Source organism: Pelodiscus sinensis, chromosome 3 (genome assembly GCF_052426305.1).
Source record: "Pelodiscus sinensis isolate ZL-2025 chromosome 3, ASM5242630v1, whole genome shotgun sequence".
NCBI lineage: Eukaryota > Metazoa > Chordata > Testudines > Trionychidae > Pelodiscus > Pelodiscus sinensis.
The window spans coordinates 188878575-188902704 of record NC_143054.1 but is presented as its reverse complement, the minus strand read 5'-3'; the positions used below and the strand labels follow the sequence as shown (position 1 = coordinate 188902704).

The following is a 24130-nucleotide window of genomic DNA, read 5'->3' as shown; positions in this document are numbered from 1 at the left end:
CATCCTCCAGGGCAGCAGTTCCCAACTGCCAGTCTGCAGTCCGGTACCGGATTGTGAACCTCTAGCTGCTGGGCTGCAGTGTCCTGCCCCACCTCTCAGCCAACCAGTGCTGGGCAGGGGCGGGGTCTCTTCCTGGACATGGAAGAGTGTTTTGCTGGGTGACAGGAGGACTGTGCAGGGCTGGACACAGCAGTCTTAGAGCAGCCACAACCCAGGCCACAGTACTCAGCTGGTGGCTGGGAGATGAGGGGGTGCAGGGTTAGGTGAGGGGGTAGGGCAGGCACTAGGAGCTCCAGAGGTGGGAGGCTCTAAGAGCTGGGGCTCTGGGAGAAAAGCTAATACTGGGGGGCTTTAGGGCTGGGGCTAGTACTAGGGATCTCTAAGGGATGGGGTCTCTAAGAGGTGGGGGGCTCATACTGGAGGGTCTGAGGGCAGGAGGCTGCCATTGGAGGGGTTGGGTGCAGGGGACTCTGGGGTCAGTGGCTGGTGCTGGTGGGGGGTGGAGGAGTGCAGGGCTCTAGGGGTTAGGTTGACACAGGTGGGATCTAGGAGCTGGGGCTTTTGGTGGGCTGGTAACATTTGCATATTCATTATTTCTATAATGAATATGCAAATGTGCAAATACAATGTCACTAGTCTGCCAAAAGTTCATGAATGGGTTTGCCAGCCCCTGGTATAGAAAAGGTTGAGAACCACTGCTCCAGCATACAAGCTGGACTGTTGCCTTTTTTCTCTAGCCTACAGTGCCTTGTCACTAGCGCATCAGTGTAAAACTCCAGACCCTGCTCACACACAGACAGAGAAAGTCCCTCTTAACAAAGTCACGTAAAATGCTCTTTAGGGCTACATCTACACTGCAACGGATTCTCCCGAAATAGCTATCCCGCGTCTTCACAGCAAGTCCATTATTTCAAAATGTTAACGGGCTCAATATTCTGACATCCCTGTAAACCTCATTCCACGAGGAGTCAGGGACATTTCAGAACCGGTGGTTATTTCGAAATTTAGACACTGCCAAATGACTAAATAAGCTGTTTCGAAATAAGATAGAAATAAGATACGCAATTTGCCTACCTCATATTGCATATCTTATTTCGAGCTTCTGTGCAGTGTAGATGCACCCTTGTGGTGCAAGTAAAATCCATTTCTTGCTCATATGGGTGGGGCACCAGCTAAAAGGGTCATGTGTTCTCCTCACCTGGACCTCCATGTGATTCCTCACTACCACACCCCAAGCCTGGGCCCCTACACTCTCCCTGTCCCCTTGATTGACGTTACCTGGGGGCGTTCCTCTGTCCTCCTGCTGGGCCGGACACTTTGGGGCTGGGCGTCTCTGTAACTGCAGCAGGGAAAGGAGCAGAAGGGAGGAGGTGCAGCTTCATGGCAGGGCAAGGCTGGGAGTTCGGCTCCTTTTCCGACTGTGAGCACCAGGCAAGCCCTGGTGGCAGCTGTATCTCCTCTAGCCTTGCCCCTCCCAGCCCAGCCCCTGCCCTTCACAGAGCTGCATCTCCCCCATCTGTGTAGTGCAGCAGCAGCAGGACAGGGCTGAACGGGCGAGGTAGCTGAATGGTTGGAGGAGCTACTGGCAGTTCTGCTCCTTTCCCTGCTCCAGCAGGGAAAAAGAGTGGAACCTGCAGCCCCACTTCCAGACCCTGCCCTTCTTTGCAGATGTACCCTTTTAGGCAAGTAAGTATTATTATCCCCATTTCTCAGATGGGGAAACTGAGGCAGCGGACTTAAATGACTGGTTGGAGGCCAGAATACAGCTGAGATTCAAACTGCATTGTTCTACAGTTGAGAACATGTCCCGCCACTTATGTAGCCCTCATCACCTTAATAATAGAACTCTGCCCACACATTATAACATGCTCATGCATGCATGTGCTCTCTTTGAACCTCCAGGAGTCTGAGGTGTGGTTTGATTTCTTTATTTATCAGTGAGAAAGAGGGTACCACTGTGGGAAAGACTTCTGAGCAGAGGGGTGGTGCATTTAATGCTGAACCCAGTCAGCCTCGTGGTCATTCTTATTTCCTCAGCCAGTGAGTTCTGTATTCATGGCACTCATTCTGTGAAGTTTCTGCCTCCCGTGGTCACAGTGGTCGGTGGTAGCATTCTTTCCAAGGAATCAGCTGTCATAAGAAATCACGGTCTGCCAGAGGAAGGGCCATGGTAAGAGCACTACAGTTGAACTTGGGATCAATTCCCTGCTCTCCCACAGACTTCCCATGTGACTCTGGGCACATCACTTAGCCTCTCTGGGCCTCTGTTCCCCTTCTGTGAAATGGGGATAACAGCTTTTCCCTATCTCGCTGAAAACTGTGGTGGGGCTCAGATACTGGGGAGATGTGTTTCTCAGTAGTTGGGCTTCTGTATTCCTAACTGCAAGGGGAACTAAGCAGTGGAACAAAGTACCCAGCAAGGCTGTGGAATCTCATTCATTGAAGGTTTTTAAGAACAGGTGAGACACTTGTCAGGAAGGAGCTAGACAATGTATACCGTATATACTCGAGTATAAGCCGAGTTTTTCAGCACAGTTTTTGTGCTGAAAAATGCCCCCCTCGGCTTATACTCGAGTCAGCCTCCTGCTCGCGGGCGGGCTCAACGCGTCTCTGCCGCCGGCCGGGTCTAGACGCGTGAGCCCGGAGCTCCGGCCCCCCAGCCCCTGCCCTCCTGGCCCTCCTGGCCCTCCCGGCCCCCCTGTCCCCTTGTCCCCCCCAAGCCCCTGCCCTCCTGGCCCACCCAGTCCCTGCCCCCTCGGCCCCCCAGCCCCTGCCCTCCTGGCTCTCCTGGCCCCCCAGCCCCTGCCTGCCCGGCACCATGAGCCCTTGCCGCGTGGGAGGAAGGGCGTTTGGGGCCATTCGCCATGACGCTCGGGTGCAGCGCTGAGCTCGGGAACAGCTGAGCTCGGGACCAGCCGCTGCTCCCTGCTCCCCCTCCTCTCCCCTCCCGTGGTAAAATCCAGCCAGCACCGGCACCCGCTCCCCCCGCTGGCTCATTGGCCCATCGATGCCCGGCTCTGGTCTCTCACAGCCCCCCCCCGCTGGCTCGTTTAGAGGGGGCTCGTTGGCAGGCGAGGGGGCCGGAACGTGGGGGCTGCGGGGCGGGGGCGGCGGGGGCTGAGCTGGTTGGGCCGAGTGTCCGAGCGTCTCTGATAGATACCGAGATTTTATTGGTATCTATCTTCATTTTTTACATTTACCAGTAGCTGCCTCATTTCCTACCCTAGGCTTATACTCGAGTCAATATTTTTTCCCAGTTCTTTGGGGTAAAATTAGGTGCCTCGGCTTATATTCGGGCCGGCTTATACTCGAGTATATACGGTAGTCTTTCCTCAGTGCAGAGGCCTGGACTAGATGACTCAATCAGGTCACTTCCAGTCCTGCACTTATATGATTGTAAGTAGAACTTTTACCATGTGTTAATGCTACTAGAACACAACAATGCTGGGTAAAGAACTTAGCCTTCTGGGTAAAGCACTGAACTGGAATGCCAGAGATCTCTGTTCAGTCGCCAGGCCTTCCTTTGTGACCTCGTCTCTATGGCTGGTGTACACTATGGCTGTGTCTAGACTGGCAAGTTTTTCCGCAAAATCAGCTGCTTTTGCAGAAAAACTTGCCAGTTGTCTACACTGGCAGCTTGAATTTCCGCAAGAACACTGACTTCCTACTGTAAGAAATCAGTGCTTCTTGCAGAAATACTATGCTGCTCCCGTTCGGGCAAAAGTCCTTTTGCGCAAAGCTTTTGCGCAAAAGGGCCAATGTAGACAACTCAGATTTGTTTTGCACAAAAAAGCCCCGATCACGAAAATGGCAATCGGGGCTTTTTTGCGCAAAAGCGCGTCTAGATTGGCACGGACACTTTTCCGCAAAAAGTGCTTTTGCAGAAAAGTGTCTGTGCCAATCTAGATGCTCTTTTCCGCAAATGCTTTTAACGGAAAACTTTTCCGTTAAAAGCATTTGCAGAAAATCATGCCAGTCTAGACGTAGCCTACAAGTTTTTTGTGGCAGAGAGTATGCTAATAAGGGACTCAGTAGCATGAGTCACGATGTCATTAGCAAATTTTCTGCCAATTCTTTTTGCGCAAGGGGTTTTTGCGCAAAAAGAAGCAATGTAGCCTCTTCCGTTTTGCGCAAAAAATCCTTTTTGTAAATTAAAAGGCTGTCTTAACTAGGTCGCTAATTCGAACCCTGGAAGTGGCAGCGTCGATTTTTCCTCTGTAGTGTAGACATACACTTAGAGTCCAGTTACTACAAGTGAGAGAGGCACCAAGTCATCACCCATGCTAGCGTCTACTCAGTCAAAGCCACCTCCTACCTGCATTGGGCGGCTATAGCTCCCAGTCCTGTCTCCGCAGCTGAGTCCCTCCTCACAATGAGTGGGAAGAGACCAAAAGCTGGGAGTGACAGAGGGAAGGGCCTTGGAGAAAGAGGCAGGGCTGGGGTGAGGCCTAGAGGAAAGAGGTGTGTCCTCAGGAGGAAGGGAAGGTTCTAGTACTCTTACTGAGTGTCCTGTGTTGCAATATGACCAAATTGGCAGCACTAAATAAATGCCTCCCTTAGATAATGCAGATTAGGGATGTTAAATAGTGGCTAATTGAATAGTCGAGTAACCTCATGAATTCTTATTGGTTAGTCGGCTATTCTGTAATTTCTGGAGGTGGGGCTGGCAGCAGCTAGTCCGTGAGGGAAGCCAGTTTAAAACCCTGCTCCTCTTGTGGACCAGCTGCTTGTTGCCCTGTGCTGCTGCCCCCCTAATGCAGATAAGGTTTGGGAAGTAAAAAAGCCTCCTGCTCAGCACAGGTCTTATTGCTACCAGACCCTTGCAGGGCCTGGAGAGGGGAAAAAGGGGGTTCCAGCTGCCCTAAGCTTCTGCTTCTTCATAGCCCTGTGTGGGTGTCCACAGAAACACAATCCCCTTGCTAGGGTCAAACTGTGCACCAGCACAGTTACTGTGAAAGTTACTGCTGAATACTTTCTTGAAGGGGCTGGGGAAGAGCATGCATGTGATCTCCCCTCAATGCTGTGCATCCAAAAGTTGTTATTGAAAACTCACCATAGAGCGTCTATCAGACACACCATGCTTTCCAATTCACATTGGAAACAAAACTCAGTAAATGGGATTCAACATTCTTCCTCGCCAGCTTCAAGTTGTGAGTTATCATGCAGCCGTGTTCAGTGTGATTTTTAAGTTCACTGTGACCTTCTAATAAAGTGCCTGGTCTTAATGTCTGGCTCTGGATTCAATCTAGTGTAAAACAGCTTTTGTCTGCTAAGGCCTAGAAAGCTGCAGATCATGCATCAGGTGCAACTCACCAAATGAGAAGAAAGGTATTCCTCTCAACCTTAAATAGATCTTGTCAAGCCGCATAGGTTCCAAGGGAAAAAAAATCAATATGTTCCACAGCCTGGAGCGGTAAAGCTGCCTGTGAAGCAAACAACTCATGCAGTTTAACTCCCTGCCTTCTGTGATGCAGGGCTCCTAATTTTGGGTTCTTTAATCCACCTCTTCCTAGCTGTGCAGTGAGCAGAATATCATAAAGCTCTAAGGCTAGGTCTAGACTGCAGGCTTCTTTCAGAAGAAGCTTTTCCGGAAGAGATCTTCTGGAAGAACTTCCTTTGAAAGAGATCGTCCACGCAGCAAAAGCACAACAAAAAAAGCGATCTGTTTTTTCGAAAGATAGCGTCCACTATCTCGCATTTCAGTTGTGATTACTGTAGATGGAGTGGCCACCAGGGCACCTGTGCTTTTTCCTGGCTGCCTCTTCTTTCGAAAAAACACTCTCTTCTGCGTCCATACATGCTTTTTTCCGAAAAAGCTTTTTCAGAAAAAGGCTTCTTCCTCGTTGAAAGAGGTTTACTGCTGTCGGAAAAACTCCTCCATACTTTCGACTTTCTGTCAAAAGAATGCAATAGCAGTGTGGACATAAGTATAGTTTTTCTGGAAAAACTCTGCAGTGTAGACATACCCAGAGAGGGGAATGTACTTCCAAGACTAGCCTGCAGAAGAGAGCTGTCAATCAAGGGTGATCCTGAATATCCTCAAGATGCAGCACCTTTAAACCTTTTCCCCAACTGAATGGTGTTCATTCAGCTGTGGAAGAGCCAGTACCTACAGTAAGGCATTGAAGATTGCCTGAGGCCTAGTCTGCACTATGCCAGGCAGGTGAGTTTAAGGTATGCAAATCCAGCTATGCATTTTGCATAGCTGGAATCGGCTTACCATAAGCTGAGCTGTGGTGGCATCCACGCAGCCAGAGGCCGGTATACTACCATCAGCTTCCTTTACTCCTCGCAGAATGAGGTGTGCCAGATGCTGGTGGGAGCTGCCCTCACCGTTTGATTTAAGGGTCTACTTTAGACCAGCTAAATCAAACCGTAGAAGATCAACCTCCAGCGGGTTGATCTTTTCACGCGTGTAGACACGTCCTGAGTGTATGAAGTGGAGCCCCTCAATATTATTTCTCTTCCCACAGCCAAGGGGCAATCTGAAATGTCTAATCAAGTTGGCATTCCACAGCCGCAAGAGAGGGGAGATTTGCCCTTTAGAATAAGGAGTAGTCAACTCAACCGCTGAGCTTTTATGAGTCAGCAGCCAACTGATTTTATGCTGGATTAAACCTTTGCTTGATGTGGTTGGCATGGAAGTGGTGAGGGACAAGGGTTACTTTCCATAGCTAATTTCAAATTATTTCAGCTGGGTATGTCAGATAAAATATTCAGTGACTGGCAGGATGCTAGAATTTGGTTTAATTTCAGATTTATTAACTGCCAACACATGCCATTCAATCAGATAAACAAGGGGTTTGAGCTGTCATCACAGCATTTTTATGCCTACTTAAAAACAGGACACTTTTTCACACTCGGAGGAGAAATGGAACAGGTTTATAAATAGAGTATGTACAGTGAGGACACTGGAAAAGTTCCACCAGTTTGAAAGATGCTACCATTTCCAATGAGATTCCTTATCTTTAGAGCATTACATTAGAAGTGCTAGAATCCTTCAAGCTCATTGAGCATTTTAAGGGCGTCAACTGTGTACAAAGAAAAAGAGCATATTATAAAGCCAAATTAAAATACTGTGAATGTAGATTGTGTAACCGCCATCGAAAGAAAAGCCGCGTTCTTTCGAAATTATTTCGAAAGAACGCGGCTTGAGTCTGGACGCAGGGGAAGTTTTTTCAGGAAAAGGCTACTTTTCCCGAAAAAACCCCTGAGTCTGGACACAGCCTAGGAGAAACGGATGTTACAAGTCAAGTCATTCTCTGGTATCATCCAGTTTATTTACAAGAAATGTGCATCAAGTCCTGTTTCTCTGAATACAATAGAAACAAACAGTGGCAGGCAAACTCTGTGCTCAAGAAGCTCTGAGATTCTGCTTCCTGTCAGAGTCCCACTCGCAGGTTTCTCCAGGCTTTCTGCTGGTTTTTGCCTATGGATGTTAAATTTTGATTAATCAGCTAATTGAGTAGTCGATGGAATTTCCAATCGACTACTTGATTAGTCAATAAGGAGGAGAAGCGCAGCAGGGAACCTGGTGCAAGCACAGACTGCTTCAATCTCCTCCCTCACCAGATCTCAACTGCTGCGCCTCTGCCTTTTAAATGTAGTAAGAGCCGCAGTGGGGAACCCGGCACAAGTGGAGACTGCTTCAGTCTCAGCTCACACTGGGTTTCCCGCTGTGCCTCTGCCTTCCCTGTTCCCCACCCCTCACCGCCAGTGCTGGGAGCAACTGGTTTTTAAGCTGGCTCCCCCAAAGACTGGCTCCTGCTCTCCCCCTACCCCCCCACCCTCTGTTACCTCTTTAACATTCCTATTTTTGCTTCTAACACTATCAGCCTACAAACCCTGTGCTCAGAGAAACACCTGAGCTCACCTACCTAGGTTAGTTGTGATTGAGTTTCCCCTTGCAACCAAGTGCCTTACTTGCTAGCCACACTTCTTTCCAGCTGTCTTGCTAATTAACCAGGCTTCACTGCTTCTTCCGCTGAGGCTGGGAGTGATTTTCACATTGACTTGAACAAGGTCTGTGGTGCTCTTTGATTCAAAGAATCACTCACTGGTAGTCATTACCCTGTCCAGCACAATGTTCTGCCAGCAGTTCTCTGGCAGTTTCACATAGCTCAGCATAGAGCTATGAAAGGGTGGGCATCTCTGTGCTGAGACAGAAGAGTTGTGTGTGAGTACTTAAGGACAGGATATGGCCCACCCGAGAAGCTGCTTCTTTGAATGGCCAAAATTTTCTAGGAGAGTTATTTGTTTGCTTGGTTTTGTAGTTCCTCTCCTCTCCCTTCCTTTCCTCCTTCCCCCCCTTCCTCATTTTAACAGTTCTTTATTGTTCCTGACTTGCACAATGGCTCTAGCTCCCCAGACTCATTCACCATCGGGGTAAGGCATTGTGTGCACTCATTAGGGGATCTACAAAGCTAGGGGGGAAGGGAGTTTTAAATAGTGGGGAAGTCTCTATAGTAGACTTGTCAGCACTTAGGCTGAATTCTCACTGCAGTGATCAGAGCCCCTTTCAGGCTAGCAACACTTGCTTTTGCCGAAATGCTGGCTGGCTGCAGGCTGTACATGTGTTGGGTACCTTATGCTTCTGCATGCCTCTCGTAGGTGGTCTTTCTGCTGCTGGGGCCCTGTGGTGACTGTTACAAATAGAAGCAAGAACTGAATCAAGCCTATTGCAATTTTTCAGCCTACTTTTTTGCTCTCTGTCTCTCTCTCGCTCCCTTTAAGGGAAACCTTTTCACATATAATGAGTTGCCAGGCAATTTATTTTTAAAAGGTGGCGGGTACTGCACACATTATGGGTTATGGTGCCATTTATATGCTTGGCCTCACTGACTATATGGCATATTAAATGTTTTATTTACCCTGTGTGCTGTTTGTTCTGTAAACAGCTTTTGTTTCTGTTGCATTTCGGGCTATATTATATAGAGAGTAAATAGTTTCATGTAAATTAAAACCACACGAAAGCTTTTGAAGCCATTCTGCAATGCCAAAGAGGCTTGCAGATATGTTTGTCAGGCAAAGACTGAATAACGAGCTCTTTGCTTACCCATTTATTCCATTGTACCCCTGCTAGCCACCCCTTATGCGACTCTTCCATCAAACACGGCATCTAAATACTCAGCTGGAATGCTAGTGCACATTTCTACCATGCTCGGAGGTGGTTTGCATAAACAGTAGGCATTTAACAAAGAACACAGGAGTGAACTGCTGTTAAAAATGGTGTTTTGTAAATTACGATGCTGCTCATACAGTAAACACAAAACACAATGTTTTTCCACTTACCTGCCAGACAGAATGTCAGTTTCAAACATTGCAATGCTGTTACTAAATATTATTTTTAACATTTATTATTACTCTTGTGTCACTGTAGATAATTTTGTTTGTTACAGATGGATCGTGTCATCTTCTGCGTCTTTTTGGAGGTTGACTACAAAATATTTAAGAAGAAAATGAGCGAGTATTTCCTCACAGGTATGTGCAGTCATTACTTACCTTCTGACTTTCATAAATTAGTCAGTACAAAGATAACAAGTTGGCATCTTGTTGCCATGCCATGACAAAAATTGACATGGTCACTGATAAGATCAAGTGCAGATCAGGGCGCCAGGCCTGCAAACACCTATGCATGTGGATTACTTTTGAAATCCATGGCGTTACTCATGGTAGCAAAGATCAAAACATGCAAAAAAAATCCCTCCCCCCCCAAAAAAAAACCAAAACCCCTTTTGCAAGCTTCACTTTGTGCTATTGAGAACTAGCAGACTCACCCAGGGTGTGTCTAGACTACATGCCTCCTTCAACGGAGGCATGTAGATTAGCCAGATCGGAAGAGGGAAATGAAGCCGCGATTAAAATAATCGCGGCTTCATTTAAATTTAAATGGCTGCCCCGATCTGCCGATCAGCTGTTTGTCGGCAGATCGGGGGAGTCTGGACGCGATGCCCCAACAAAGAAGCCTTTCTTCATCGACACAGGTAAGCCTGGTTTCACGAGGCTTACCTGTGTCGATGAAGAAAGGCTTCTTTGTCGGGGCATCGCGTCCAGACTCCCCCGATCTGCCGACAAACAGCTGATCGGCAGATCGGGGCAGCCATTTAAATTTAAATGAAGCCGCGATTATTTTAATCGCGGCTTCATTTCCCTCTTCCGATCTGGCTAATCTACATGCCTCCGTCGAAGGAGGCATGTAGTCTAGACACACCCCCAGTGTTGCCCTCAGGGAGGGGGCTGGCAGTGGTGGGGGAGGGTGCAGGAGTCAGGGCAGGGCCTAGGAGATGGGGGGCAGTGTAGAGGGCTGGGGGAAGAATGTGTGTGAGAGTGGGGGGGGGAGGAGGGGCTCAGGCTGGGGGGGTCCCATCCGACATGATCCTTTTCTCACTCCCCCAACCCTTCAACACTGTCTCTGGCTGCCAGGGGCGATTTCTCTCCCCCCAGGTCCCCTCCAAGCCACCAGGGGAATTTTCTCTCCCACCAGCCACCAGGGTCATTTTCTGTCCCCTCAGCACCCCGCATCCCCAGCCACGAGGGCCATTTTTGCTCCCCTTCCCTTCCATCGCCAGGAGGGAGGGAAAGGATTTGGGGCAGGAGAGCCACTTACCTGGTGTGCTGGTAGGCAAGATGAAGGAGCCCTGCTGGCCCCAGTGGATACAGCTGTCCCCAGTGGACACTCTGCAGATTACCTCTCCCCTAGGGGCTCACTGCCCCTCCCCGCTACTCCTCCCCCAGCCACTCAGCATCATGTCCTCTAAACAACAGCCCCTTTCGTTGCATGTTATGGAAAACAAACCCTTTCCCTGGACTTCTGGTTGTCCTGGCACAACCAAACCCTGACCTTGCTTTAAGTTGGGAGCAGAGGACACTGCCTACCAAATGTGGTGGTCCTAGCTCTGACCATTTAGGAGTAGTTCTTGAACATATAGACTTATAGACAGAAAAACAGACAGACAGATGCCATCTTAGAGTATGTCTAGACTACAGGCTTTTGTCGACAAAGGCTTTGTTGACAGATACTGTTGACAAATCCTCTGTCAACAAAGAGCGTCTAGACTACAGCCAGTTCTGTCGACAAAGGAAGCCGCTTTTTCGACATAGAGTCTAGACGCTCTCTTTTGAAAAAGCACAGTGTGGATGCAATAGCACCTTTTGTCGACAGAACTCTGTCAACAAAAGGTGTTATTCCTCGTAGAATGAGGTTTGCCGCCATCGACAAAACTACCGTGTTTTGTCAACTTACTGTCGACAGAACTCGTCGGTAGTGTAGACGCAGGTATAGTTTTGTCAACAAAAGTCTACTTTTGTCGACAAAACCCTGTAGTCTAGACATACCCTTAGAGAGAGACAGAGAGAGAGATTTGTTGTTTCCATATCTCTGCTGTCCCTGGTAATTAAAACCAGCTTTATAGCACTTCAGGAAGAAAATGATTTACAGTAATGTAAGTGAAGAGAAGCACAAGGCTGTCTATGTTTACGGCTTTTTCATGTGCTTTGTCCATTTTTTCATTTCATTAGGGATGCTGGTACGGTTTCATTGTGACTGAAAAAAATATCACAGGAGCTTAGAACCTGAATGAAAACTTAAAAGTTTGAGCTGACCCTGTACAAAAATGAATCAGAGGAAAGGCAGCTTTCTGGAGCACTTACGGAATGTTAGTAATTTGCCTTTTGTCTCACATAGAAAGCTCCTGCTTGGATTGTAAAAAAACACCCTAATGGATGGTAACTGAAAAAAACAACTCACCATGATTTATTTCTATTGTGTGCATCATTAGGGATTTTTATTTGTTTTATTTTTCAACCTTATGTTGCTCTTATTTTTTTCCTTTTTCCTTTTTGTTGCTTATGCTATGCTATGTCTGTTGCATTGTTCTACTGAGGGATGTTCTTGCCCATAGTTAGCAGTTGGACACCAACAGCCTGATTCTGCTGAATTACATTTGCACCCACTCTAAGACCACTTTACCTTGCCAGGTTGGTGTAAAGAGACCATAGAGTAAATGAGAATCAGGCCCCAATGACTAATAAGGATCGTAGCTGCTTCTTGGCTATCCAGATGGGGGGAAAAATAATTTGGCCACAGTATCTATCTGGGCTTGTGTCAAAGAAATTGAGACCTTTCTGCCTGATCTCACGATTATTGTAGATGACCTCTGTCACCACTTGATTCAATTATTGCCCTGATCTCAACCTGAGGCTACAACTGAAGCTCCCCTCCCACATGAGTATTTCAGCTAGCACAGACTGTGGCTGTCCACTCACTTAGCAATAGATTATGTCTGGAGTCTATTATGCACGTGCTCCAAAGACTGAATTAGCTTCTAATTCATTCGGTGTGTTCCTCTTTGGCAATGTGGCCCAGTGGATTTAGTCTCAGGAGATCTGTGTTCTGTTCCGTTACTGGCTCTGGTAGCGAGCCTGCCCCTTCCCATCTTCACAGAGCCCAGGTGTCTCAGCGTACGCGATAACCTCCAAGCCCTGTACTCGGAGGAGAAAGGAAATGGAATTTGCTTTCACCTAGATCTGACACAGCCTGACCTTGTTGTCATCCTGAGCATACTGCAAGGCAGAGGCAAGTGGGAACTGTGGGTGGCGGAGGACACCCACGGATCTGTGGAAACTTCTGTCTGCCACCAGAGCCAGCCCACAACATTTTGGCACCTGAGACAGGGAGCTCAAATGACACCCCCATGCCACCTTTTCTCCTGCCTGCCTGTTATGTCTCCTGTGCCCTCCTTCCTCCAGCACAGCACTCCATCATCTCTGTGTATCTAGAGCAGAGAGGATACATATGCACCAGCAGCAGACACAATTTTCTACTCTCTGGGTCCTAGTGGCTCCTCCTTACCCCCCCCCCCCCACACACACACACACACACACTCACACAGTCTGGCACCTGAGGCGGCCACCTCAGTTCGCCTCATGGTAAGGCCAGCCCTGTCTGCCACACATTTTGCTTTTCTCTCCACCCCCCTGAAACTTGAGCTAGACAACATACACTAGCAACTACCCCCTCGTGTGCTCTGTCCTGTGGCTGGCCAGCCCCCTGCAGCGCTTGCAGGCATCTCTCCTTTCCTTAACTAGCCTCAATGATTTAGCAAGTGTTCCAAACAAGACAAACCAAAGGGGTAACACAGTGGGGATGCACTGTCCCCCATGTACCCTCAGGGTGGGTGGCAGCAGGATGAGGCTGAGCATGGGGCTGGATCATCTCTGTTAATAAGGAAATTGGAGAATTATCAGTAACTTTTTATTGGAGGGAAGAATGTGGCCCCCTAAATGTGCTCCCAGCAGCAGGGTCCACTCCTTCTTTCTACCCTCCTCCCCTAGCTTATGCTCCTCCCTCTCTCCTGGGGCTTTTGAACTACAGAGGGCTCCATGTAAACGGTCTGGTGCTGAGTTCCATGCAGCAGCTCCTGGGCCCAATTTCAAAGATGCGTTTTTTCGGAAAAACTTCATTTACATCCACACTGCAATTGCATTCTTCTGAAGAAAATCAAAAGAGCAGAGGGTGTTTTTCCGACATTGGCAATCCTCATTCTACAAGGAAGAAGCCTTTTTCGGAAAAAGGCGTGTGCGGACGGGGAAAAGGGCGTTCTTTCGAAAGAAGAGGAAAGAGGAAAAAGCACAGGTGCCGTAGTGGCCACTCTGTCCATACTAATCAAAGCTGAAATGCGAGAGCACGTCGATTCCATGTGGACGCTATCTTTCGAAAAAGCAGATCGCTTTTTCGATGTGCTTTTGCAATGTGGACACTCGCTTTTGGAAGAAGTTTTCCGGAAGATCTCTTCCAGAAAAGCTTATTCTGAAAGAAGCCTGCACATCTGGTCATAGCCCAGGTGGCAGGGGAACAGGCCACTCTCTTGCGTAAGGAGGGGCTGAGGTGTGTGTCCTGGGCCCTCCCTTTCCACCGGGTCCCAGACAAGACCTTGCTGGAAGAGGAGGTTGTCATCATTCAGTCAGCAAGGAATCCCACCGCAACACACTGAGGTGAGGGTATGTCTACACTACCCTCCTAGTTCGAACTAGGAGGGTAATACAGGCATACCGCACTTGCAAATGAAGCCCGGGATTTGAATTTCCCGGGCTTCATTTGCATAAGCGGGGAGCCGCCATTTTTAAAACCCCGCTGGTTCGAACCCCGTGCAGCGCGGCTACACGGGGCACGAACTAGGTAGTTCGAACTACCGTTACTCCTCATTTCACGAGGAGTAACAGTAGTTCGAACTAGGAAGCCTAGTTCGTGCCCCGTGTAGCCGCGCGGCACGGGGTTCGAACCAGCGGGGTTTTAAAAATGGCGGCTCCCCGCTTATGCAAATGAAGCCCGGGAAATTCAAATCCCGGGCTTCATTTGCAAGTGCGGTATGCCTGTATTACCCCGCTAGTTCGAACTAGGAGGGTAGTGTAGACATACCCTGACCTTGTTCGGGTGGTAGATACCACGCCACCTCTCCAGGACACTTTCTACTGTGATTCCTGAGGTAGTGGTTGCCCTTCCATTGGGACTCATAGACCCCTGCGCTATTCGCTAAGTGCAGTAAGTCACTGGTTTGGTCTCCAGGTCCTTAGGTTCCTACTACCTGTGTTGTAGCAGCTCCTGGCCTAGAGCCTTCACCAAGCATCCTTTTTCCTCAGTGGTCAGCATAGAATGAGCTGGGCTGCTCCATGTTATACTGAGGCAGCAATTGGTGCATGGTCTGAGGGTTGGGACTTCTACCATCCATAGCATGGGGTTAACCCTTTCTTGCCTGGTGTGGAGTATGCACACCCTGCCACAGCCCTCATGACACCAATTATAAAACCAAATGAAATAGCCAGCAGAACTAAAAACCCTCCAAAACAGCAGTACTCCCATAGTACTAACCTTACCCGCAGTATCAACCCACACAAATATATGTCCCTGAAATAGTGCTCTCCACAGTTACCTCTTTGCCGAGGTGTAAGATGCTACCCAAAAGGAATAGTAGACTTTTGCATTGTTGTGTTGACTTTGCTTATGTGTAAATGGTTGCACAAGGAACAAGGGAGAAGAAAATAAGGCTTCAGATCTGTTTTCATGTGGCTTACCACCTTACCTAAAGTTGATTAAAATTAATCTTTTCTGAGAGCAAAATGGTACTGATATTTTTGGGAAAAGCATAATAGAAAATGTCAATTTAATATTTGATGGGCATCCATGGACACTAACTGGTATCTCTGGTAATCTCAGAAGACTGGTAATCTCATAAGCACTGAATGGGTGTGCAAAGTGATCTGTATTCTCATTCCGATCAGGACTGAGGCAGTGGTACAACACTGTGCCAAAGCATGCAGTGTTGCTGCCTACTTTAGGCATGTCCTATGACTACTGTGAAAATTTTCTTTTCCAATGATGTCAACTCAGCAACCTTCTGTAGCATTAAATTAATTTTAATTTTAAAAAAAGAAATTAAAAATGCCCCGGAATGATGGTCCCATTTCCTGACCATCCTTTGTGTGTGTGTGTGTGTGTGTGTGTGCACGTACGCGCACGCGCACTCTTTTTTGAGCTATCTTTATTTTTCTTCCCCTATGATTTACCTATAGAGACACTGACAATTATTGTGCAAATGCCTTGACTTTAAAGATCTGCAACATATCTGGGGTAACTATTTCTTGCACAATGGACTTTATTAATGTGGTTCCAGGGCAGGGAGCTTGGTAAAGTATCTGCCTCTGGCAATAACTTTCTGATATTTAGATTATATTCTGGAGGGATTCATAAACTATACTGGCATGGTTTTTTTCCTATATTCCATATATTCTTTGAGCAAAGAAAAAACCCTTTTTTTTTAAGTAGCAGTGTTCTTGGTTTGCCATCTATTTCAGTGGCCAATGCTCTATCTTAAAATTCACTGAGGTGCTTCTTTAAATGGAGTGAAAAGTTGTTGAGATTTCAGATGTGAACCTTGTGCTCAGAAATTCTAAGAAATGTTTTCTCTTCAACATGTGTGGACCAGGTTATTAGAAAAGCAATATATTCCTGATTTTATCTAGAGAAATAGTTGTTACTTTAAACTTGCTGCACTAATAAATCCAAAAAGACATCCAACTACTTGAGTTAGTCAAGTGATAACGATATGAAGCTACAGTTATACCTCAGTGCGTTTAAGTAAGTGGAATATAGATACGGGGAAATAGTTCCATTACTGGGACATAATATTAAGTATATTTTGCAAATGGAGTGCCTGAGAAAATTAGTTGAGTGATACTGCCTATGCTGCACCAAGTACCAAAGCCTAGTCATTTGTAAAGTGTAAATATCTATAGGAGGAAAAGCTGCCCTCTCCAGTAATTTGAATCTATGGATAATTCATAACTTAGCTTCGTGTATGAATACAGTTGTTTGATCCTCATTGTTATAATCTCAGCATTTCTGAATTAGAGTCACTGCAGTCAATGTATCAAGGCCTGATACAAAGCCCACTGAAGTCAATGAGAGGCTTACATAGGCTTTCAAAGAGCCCACTCATAATAGTTCATGGGCACTGACACAGAAAAATACTGGGTTTTTTTCTATGAACATTTTGTTCCTTGGCTGATAAAACTTCTAAAACATAAACCAGAAAAAAAATAGACTGAGCATCGACAAACGTGCTGTAGGAAGACATTCCTCTGTGCTAAGGGCACTAGCTTAGTCTTAACTGAAAAGGGAAGAGAAACAGCAGTCTTTCTTTTAAGCAACTGTTCCATATCTTCCTATGGAGTAAAACAGCTCTGACATTTTCAATCCAAACAGTTGTGAAATTCCCTCAACTGGTCCACAGAAATCAATGTCATGAGTAACAGTAAAGGATCCAATATTTGTATTGTTTATCCAAAATCCATTGCTCCTTCTAACTCAATCCTGGTTCAGTGTTTCATCCATTAATTTTTATTGATAAATATACTTTCATAACTTCTACTGGAAAACGAAGCATAAACTTATCTGAACCTGCAGGAATTCTAAGGGGTTCAAATTAGCACACATCCATCATTTCTCTCTTGGAACCCCCTAATTTTGCCAGCGCTAGTTTCAAACTATTGTCAGACAGCATGGAAGGCATGCCACTGAGTGCCACGGTCCTGACACTCATTGATACCCCAGGTAATGCCGTTGCACAGATGGAGGTATTTGACTCCGCAAATGCAATGAAGTATCAGCTGGAGGGAGGAGCAGGAGGAAGAAATGGAGCAGTTAGTTCTGCAGGGCATTTATTTGGAGCAGCTTTACTCAGTTGGTTAAGTGCCGCTTCTGGGCTTGCTCACCTAAGAGCAGGGCAGTGTTGGGAGAACCAGCAGCGGCTGCAGAGTTTTGGGATGCAGAAGTCCACTTGCTTATTTGGTTGATTGAAATGGCGATGCCGGTATGGTTTGTCTTCCATCGTTTGCAGAACAGAGCTGTCACGGATGCTGTGCTTGATCTTTGCAACAAATGGTGCCCAGCCCCGTTATGTGCTTGGGCATTGTCTTCCTTCAGTGCCTTTCCTAGGTTGCAGGCTCCATTTGGAGCCTCTGAGAAACCATCCTTCTATACTTCTGCCTTTGTGGGCCTCTCTTGGGATGCTCTCATTAGGCCCTGGAACATTTCCTCTGTTGTTATTAGCTTTGTTTTTCTTTTCCAGTTCAGTCAGCCTCTCAGTGATTGATAAGCCCCCTGTGTGCATGGACAGGGACATTGCAGGTGCTAAGGGAAATCAGAAAAAGCACAAGTAATTATTGTCCTCATTCCAGCAACAATAAACTGTTGCTTTTCTCACCGGTTTGAAATGCTATTTCCATCTTCTCTTGGCACTCTGGGGCTTGCTTGGAAAGGTTAAGATATTTTGCAGATTGCATCCCTCTTGTTTAAGAAGCTTATGAAAATGCTGTTGTACGGGTGGTTTGGTGGGTGGGGGATTGTGGGATGGATGCGGGGGGGGGGGCTGTGGCGGTTTAAAATGAATGGGATTTGTGGAATGGCCGAGTGTAGGTCTTTACAGCATAGGTTTTAAGGGGGGTGGGGGATTGTTTGGATGGAGGACAGTCAGGGGCAGATTAGCTATTTCGTGTGTACCTAGACTGCAGGCTGCCCCTACCTTGCAGGATGTTACCCTGAGGCAAGCTCACAGGAAACATAGAAAGGTGGATAGGGAAGTGCTGTTATTTACCCGGATGGTGGTGCCACCGCTGGTGCAGAAAATGGAAGGGAAATGGTAGCTGAATGTGGTGTCCCAAGAGAATGGCAAAGCCTTGCAATGTGCGTGCCAAAATAGAACACAGCCTTTGTCCTAAGTTTTCTTTTAGGTTGCCCACAAATCAGCATAAAGTGCCCTGTAACACAAAAAGAGCTCAATAAGTGTCTCAGACAGCCATGAATGCTTAATAATGGCTAAAAATACCTGCCTTTTGAAAGATCTCGGACTCCTGTTTGTGGCAACTTACATCTTCAAATCTCAAGTTAGCTAAAAAACGAGGGCATTTATAAAACAGGAAAGTCATTTTTCTATTGCTTTTTTCTGTTTCTGTTCCTACCAGAAACAGGACTGCCATGTAGCACAACTGATTCATTTTACATTCCTTGTTGCTAGCATCATGGGCAAGGAGCAAGAGGTTGGTACGGGATGGAGCAGAGGGAGAGTGAGCAGGAAGCAATGTGGGATGCAGGGACTGCAGGTAGCAAATGTGGTCAGTGGTTGTGGGATATGATACAACAGAGAAATAACTTTTTATAGCTTTAAATCTGAGGCTTGGATGCCATTTTGAGTGCATTGTGGGGGAAAGGGCAGTAAAAGTCAAGCAAGTGTAGCGAATCGTCTAGCTCTGCCCAGCACGGTGGTTATTGATTAACTGGATTCCTAATTGCGCGACCAGCCTTTGGTTTGTTATGAAATACGTTCACGAGACCAAAAAACAATGTCAGACAGGATTTTGTAAGCCAATAATAACATAGTATGAAAACGTATATGATACCAGTCTTGGAGAAGCTGTCTCTTGCTGGTCTCATTCACTGTATGTAGTAGGTGTGCTCCCCAAATTCACATTTCGGCTGGTATAAGTTATATAATGATTTTACAAGTTACACATCGCTTTATACATCACATTAAATCCAGCCCATCAGTTTGTTCCAGATCCTTAACTTGCTCTGTTCCTTCCTTACCTTTGTTTTGGATACCATTCCAAATCCGGGTCTGTGAAGGGACTTTCCTAGCTTGTACTGAGACATAGAAGCAAATGTATTTTGGTTGGGATGAACTGTCCATCTGCTTATTCCAAATGCTTAATTCAGCAAATGCAAGAACCTATGAGATACTTGGCATAAATGAACAGGATTATGGTAAAGGCCTGTTTATGCTATATTTCTGATACAGTACTTGTGCTTAATACTATTGATGCTTAATGTGCATATATAAATATAGATGTAGATAGTTAATCATTTATCTGCCTGTCTGTCCATCTGTCTATGTGTGTATTAACCACCACTTATACATAGGATGAATAATATATATTACTAGCAGACTTACCTGGCAGAGAGGGGGCTGGCGGTATGGGAATTCAAAAGTCAGGGCAGGATCTTGGGGATCAGAGTGCAAGAGGCTGAGAGTGGGGGTGGGTGAGAGTTGGGGGTGAGGAGCAGCTACGGGAAAGAGGTCCCATTGGGCACGAGCCTTTTCCCTCTTTCCAGCTCCCCCGCAGGGGGCGTTTTCTTTCCTCACTTAGTCCTGCTCCTGGCTTCCAGGGGTACTTACTCTCCCCCCCAGTGCTGCCACTGGCCACCAGGAGCATTTTCTTGCCTCCCAGTTCCGCCTCCTGCTGCCCCAGGCATTTTCTCTCTTCCCCCAATCCTGCCCCTAATGATGGGGGACATTTTTTCTCTCTCCGCAGCCATCTCTGGCCAACAGCAGCCTTTTTCTCCCCTTCCCCTCTGGCACTACGGCAAAGGGCCAGAGGGAAGAAAAGGTTTGTGTCAGGGAGGCTACTTATCTGGTGCGCTCGCAGGCAAGATGGCGGAGCCCAGCTGGCCATCCCTTGGTAGTGCAATTGCCTCCAGTAGACACTCTACAGGATAGCTTTCTCTTGTGGGCTTGCTGCCCCCAGTGGCCACTCTCATATCACGCCCCTCTGAACAGCAGCCCCTCCCTTTGCATGTTATGGGAAACTGTACTTTTCCTGGGCCTTTGGTTGTTCTGGCACAACCAATCCCTGACCTTGCTTTAAATTAAGAGAAGAGGAAGCTGCCTACCAAATTTGGTGTCCCTAGCTCTTACCATTTACGTGGAGTTTTTGAACAAATGGACTTGCAGACAGATACAAAGACAGTGAGACACACTCTAAATATACATATTAGTTAATAATGGGAGACAACCACCACTTGGAAAAAAGTTATTGGTGTCTTCTAATACAGTTGTGTTGCATGTTACACCAGAATATTACCAGGCTGCTGGTAAAGCTGGCTGCTGGTAGAACTCGGTTCCATAGCTGTTTCAGTCTGATTGTTTGCACGGGATCCTGCTGTAATCACTGAGTCTACTAGATCTCCCAGTTCTTGGCTTTCTAGAAAAATTTCCTCCTAGAGGGATCCTTTAGTTGGTGTCCAGAGTACTTGCTGTATTATCTGGAGTGCTCTCTGGAAAATTGTTCATTCTTGGATGCATCATTTGCAAAAATGCAGTCCAGTTTGTCATGGTAAGAGCAAGGTAGTAGGAACAGTACTGGAAGGATTGTTCTGAATCTGAGTCTTCAAGTATTCCACCTGGAGCGTCTTTGCATTGACTCAGACCTGGGACCGGCTCTGGCAATACCCCCTGTTCTTCATTTGCTCAGACAGTGTCCTACAGATGTCTGCATTCCAGGGACTCAGCTCAAGATGGGACAGGCCATACATCTCTCCAAAGAGTGCAGCCCACTCTATACAGCAGCATGGTGGGTGAGGGTGCACGACTGCTAGAATGCTATGTGAACTTATCGTGACCAGGTATCAAAGGGAGCACTTGAAGCCGAGTGCTTACGTTTCAATGGAGAGGTTACATTTGGTCAAGATGACCCCAGGAGCTATGGAGAGAACAGATGCACAGACAAGCTGACCTAGGAGTAAAGCAATGCTGTGTAGGATAGCAGTGGGAGGACTGACAGAAGCAGAAATTCTAAAGAGAATCACTGTGATGGGCTGTTACTCCTCTTCCAAGAGGTCACTTACCTAAGATGCCAAATACCTCACTTCCAGTCAAAGGTTGTGTGGGGATACAAGGCACTGGAAACTAAGGTTACATGGCTGTAACATCCCCATGTAGATAAATAGGGCCCTACCAAATTCACAGTCATCCATAAAATCTGGTGTTCTCCCATGAAATATGGCCTTTTGTGTGCTTTTACTCTACAGATTTCACAGGGGAAACCAGTGTTTCTCACGTTGAGGTTCTGCCCAAACGGTAGTTGTAAGGGGATCACAAGATTATTTTAGGAAGATCACAATATTGCCATCCTTACTTCTGCACTGCCTTCAGAGCTGGGCAACTGGAAATCAGTGGTGGTAATGTTGGTGAGGTGGCCAGCTCTGAAGGCAACACCTTGCCAGCAGCAGTGCAGAAGGAAGGGTGGTAATATCATAACTATGTCGCCATTACTGCTGTAATGCTGCCTTTAGGGTGGTGCACCTGAAGAGTGGCAGCTGCTGACTTAGGTCCCAGCTCTGCAGGCAGCAGTGTAGAAATAAGGGTGGCAATAACATACCAAGCCATCCTTACTTCTGTACTGCTGCTGGCTGGGCTCCTAGCCAGCAGCCACCACACTCCGGTTGTCCAGCTCTGAAGGCAGCGGTGCCACCAACAGCAGTGCAGAAGTGAGGGTAGCCATGCTGCAACCTCCTCTCCTCCCCCCACATACACACACACACAATAACTCTGTGACCCTCACACAATTCCTTTTTGAGTCAGGACCCTTACAATTGCAACACTGTGATTTAAATTTACTACTTTTAAAATCCTATGACCACGAAATAGACGCTGAATTTGGTAGAGCCCTATAGATAAGACCTTATGGTCTGCCATCCTGCTATAACAATCCTTTCCTTCTGCTGCATTGGGCAGTGCCCCATCCCCCATTAAACATATCAGGTGTCTTGCATTTACTGCTCAGCAGTATTCTGTCATTGCCACTTGCTGACAAAAAGTAGCTTGATGTGCATGAATGATCCTGGTTGCACAGACTGAGGATTAAATTCTTGTCTGACCCATTGAAATGCCTCTGTGGCAGGCCACAGCAGAGTGTTTTTAAGAAACCTTACGCCTTGTTGTGTCAAATAGCGTGTCACCTCCCGCAAAACATTTTATTTCTGCAGGTGAACTTGAAATTAACTGTGGTGAGTGTTCATGGAAGTGAAACTCAATCACTTCATTGTTTGGTGGGGGGAGGAAGAGAGGGCAAGAGAGGTCTGGGTAGCTGAAGCCAATTTCCTCTCTAAACGGATGCATTTTGAACTCATTAGTCACCCCGTTCTTGGTATGGCTGGTGTCAGCGTCTGTAAAATAGAATCCCCAATCTGAGCATGGCTGTGGATGGAGTGAAACAATTTGGTTCAGTTTATTTGCAGTGAGAGTAGAAGCTACTATGTATGCTATTTGGGTAGGCTAGATTCACGCTGCAGTGTATGTATATTCTGCTGCACATCAAGTAATACAGTACATAAAAGAAGCCCTCTCTGAGGTGGAATAAAGAAAAGTATCTGATGTCTTAGCAATTGGGAACTAAGGATTTCCATTTCCTATCGCCTCAAAAGTTGCAAACGCATTTTTACATTCAGTGTGACTCCTGTGTTGTGAAGCTACGTAGCTAGGCAACCCGGGAGGAGAAACTGTACTGATGCTGCAGTGAGGTTTAGATGTACTGCACGTATCAGTAAAAATTTCTTCATAAAAAAAAAACTCGGCAGAATCAAAATTTGATCAAACTTGTTCGGAAGAAGAGGGGGGCGTTTCAAATAGCAGCTGTCACTGTGGTATCCTATTAATGCTTCAAATTTAGGAACACAAAAGCCCAGTCCTAAATACTATTCCTTCAATCTCTTCCCTTGAAGCAGGGGAATGTGACTTTTTGTTTCAAGGCCTTTTTTTCCCCTTAAGAGCACTGAATCTGGGGATGACTATATTGAAACAATTGTTTTGCACCTTGATCAGAAAACAGCCAGTCTGATCTTTTCTGGCTAGATGTTCCAAAGCTGGGTTCCGGAGAGCAAGCTCTTTTCTCAGTACTTGGTAGTCTGCCCTGCCGCATTGTCTCAGTGGGGAGAGGAGGTAGAGAACAAGACAGATAAGTAGGTACCAATCCATTTAGTGCTCCACTATGTCCCCTTTCTCCCTTAAACCTCAGAAAATGGGAAGGAGTTTATGTTGCTACTACATCCACTTCTATTCGTCAAGTTGGAGAGGAAATGTGTATTGTTGACAGGCTAGGAAAGGAGCTTCTACAGTTATGGTCCAACAGGGGGCTTCAGCTGGCTGGCAGTAATGGTGTCCTGTCTAGTAGTAGTGATTCTCAGTCAGAAAGGCATGAAAAGGCTAATGAAAAACGTGGCAGTTGTCAGTATGGATGTAAAACGGCAAAAGGGCAGCCAAGTAGATGATTATCTGCATCCTTGTAAGTGCAAAAGAGCATACTGATGTTGAACAGAAGAGTTGGAGGGGCATAAATTGTATTTACCACTTTGTCAGCCTATTATATTTAGTTTTGATAGCATGATACGTATTCACTGGTGTACTACATAGGCACCATTGTCAACTGCACCCACTAACAGTCTAAGAAGGGTTAGAACTCCCCAAAGTTTAATTACACATTTTGGCTTTCACTTCCCGTAGACGGTGTGAGAATGTTCTATGGCACATCCTTTATTATCTTAGCAGAAACAGTTCAGTCATATCTTGAAGTTTCCGCTAGTTAAGTGCCCAAGGGCAGGAACTTTTTCAGCAGGAAACCTATTTTTGTACACTAAATAAGCCCAGTAGGGCATCTAAATAGCTGTCGGGACTGACAGGTTTGTGATTCATTTTTTAAAAAATGAAGGCGTCAGTGATGTAATTGCAAACTCGTTGCTGCTCCATTCCTCCTCCTGTATAACTAACCCTTCCTGCTCTATTCCTTAACTTGTTATGCATGCGCA

General features: G+C 46.6%; 1 protein-coding gene across 6 annotated transcripts in view; it reads left to right on the top strand.

The window, feature by feature from the left end:
* The window catches only part of MACROD2 (mono-ADP ribosylhydrolase 2), a 1386515-nt gene that overhangs the window by 1244646 nt on the left and 117739 nt on the right, over window positions 1–24130 (top strand). For all 6 annotated transcript variants that reach the window (XM_075925642.2, XM_075925641.2, XM_075925640.2 and 3 more), the window contains one exon: window positions 9399–9480. In XM_075925642.2, the coding sequence (XP_075781757.2) occupies window positions 9399–9480 (82 nt within the window). The remainder of the gene's footprint in view (window positions 1–9398; window positions 9481–24130) is intronic.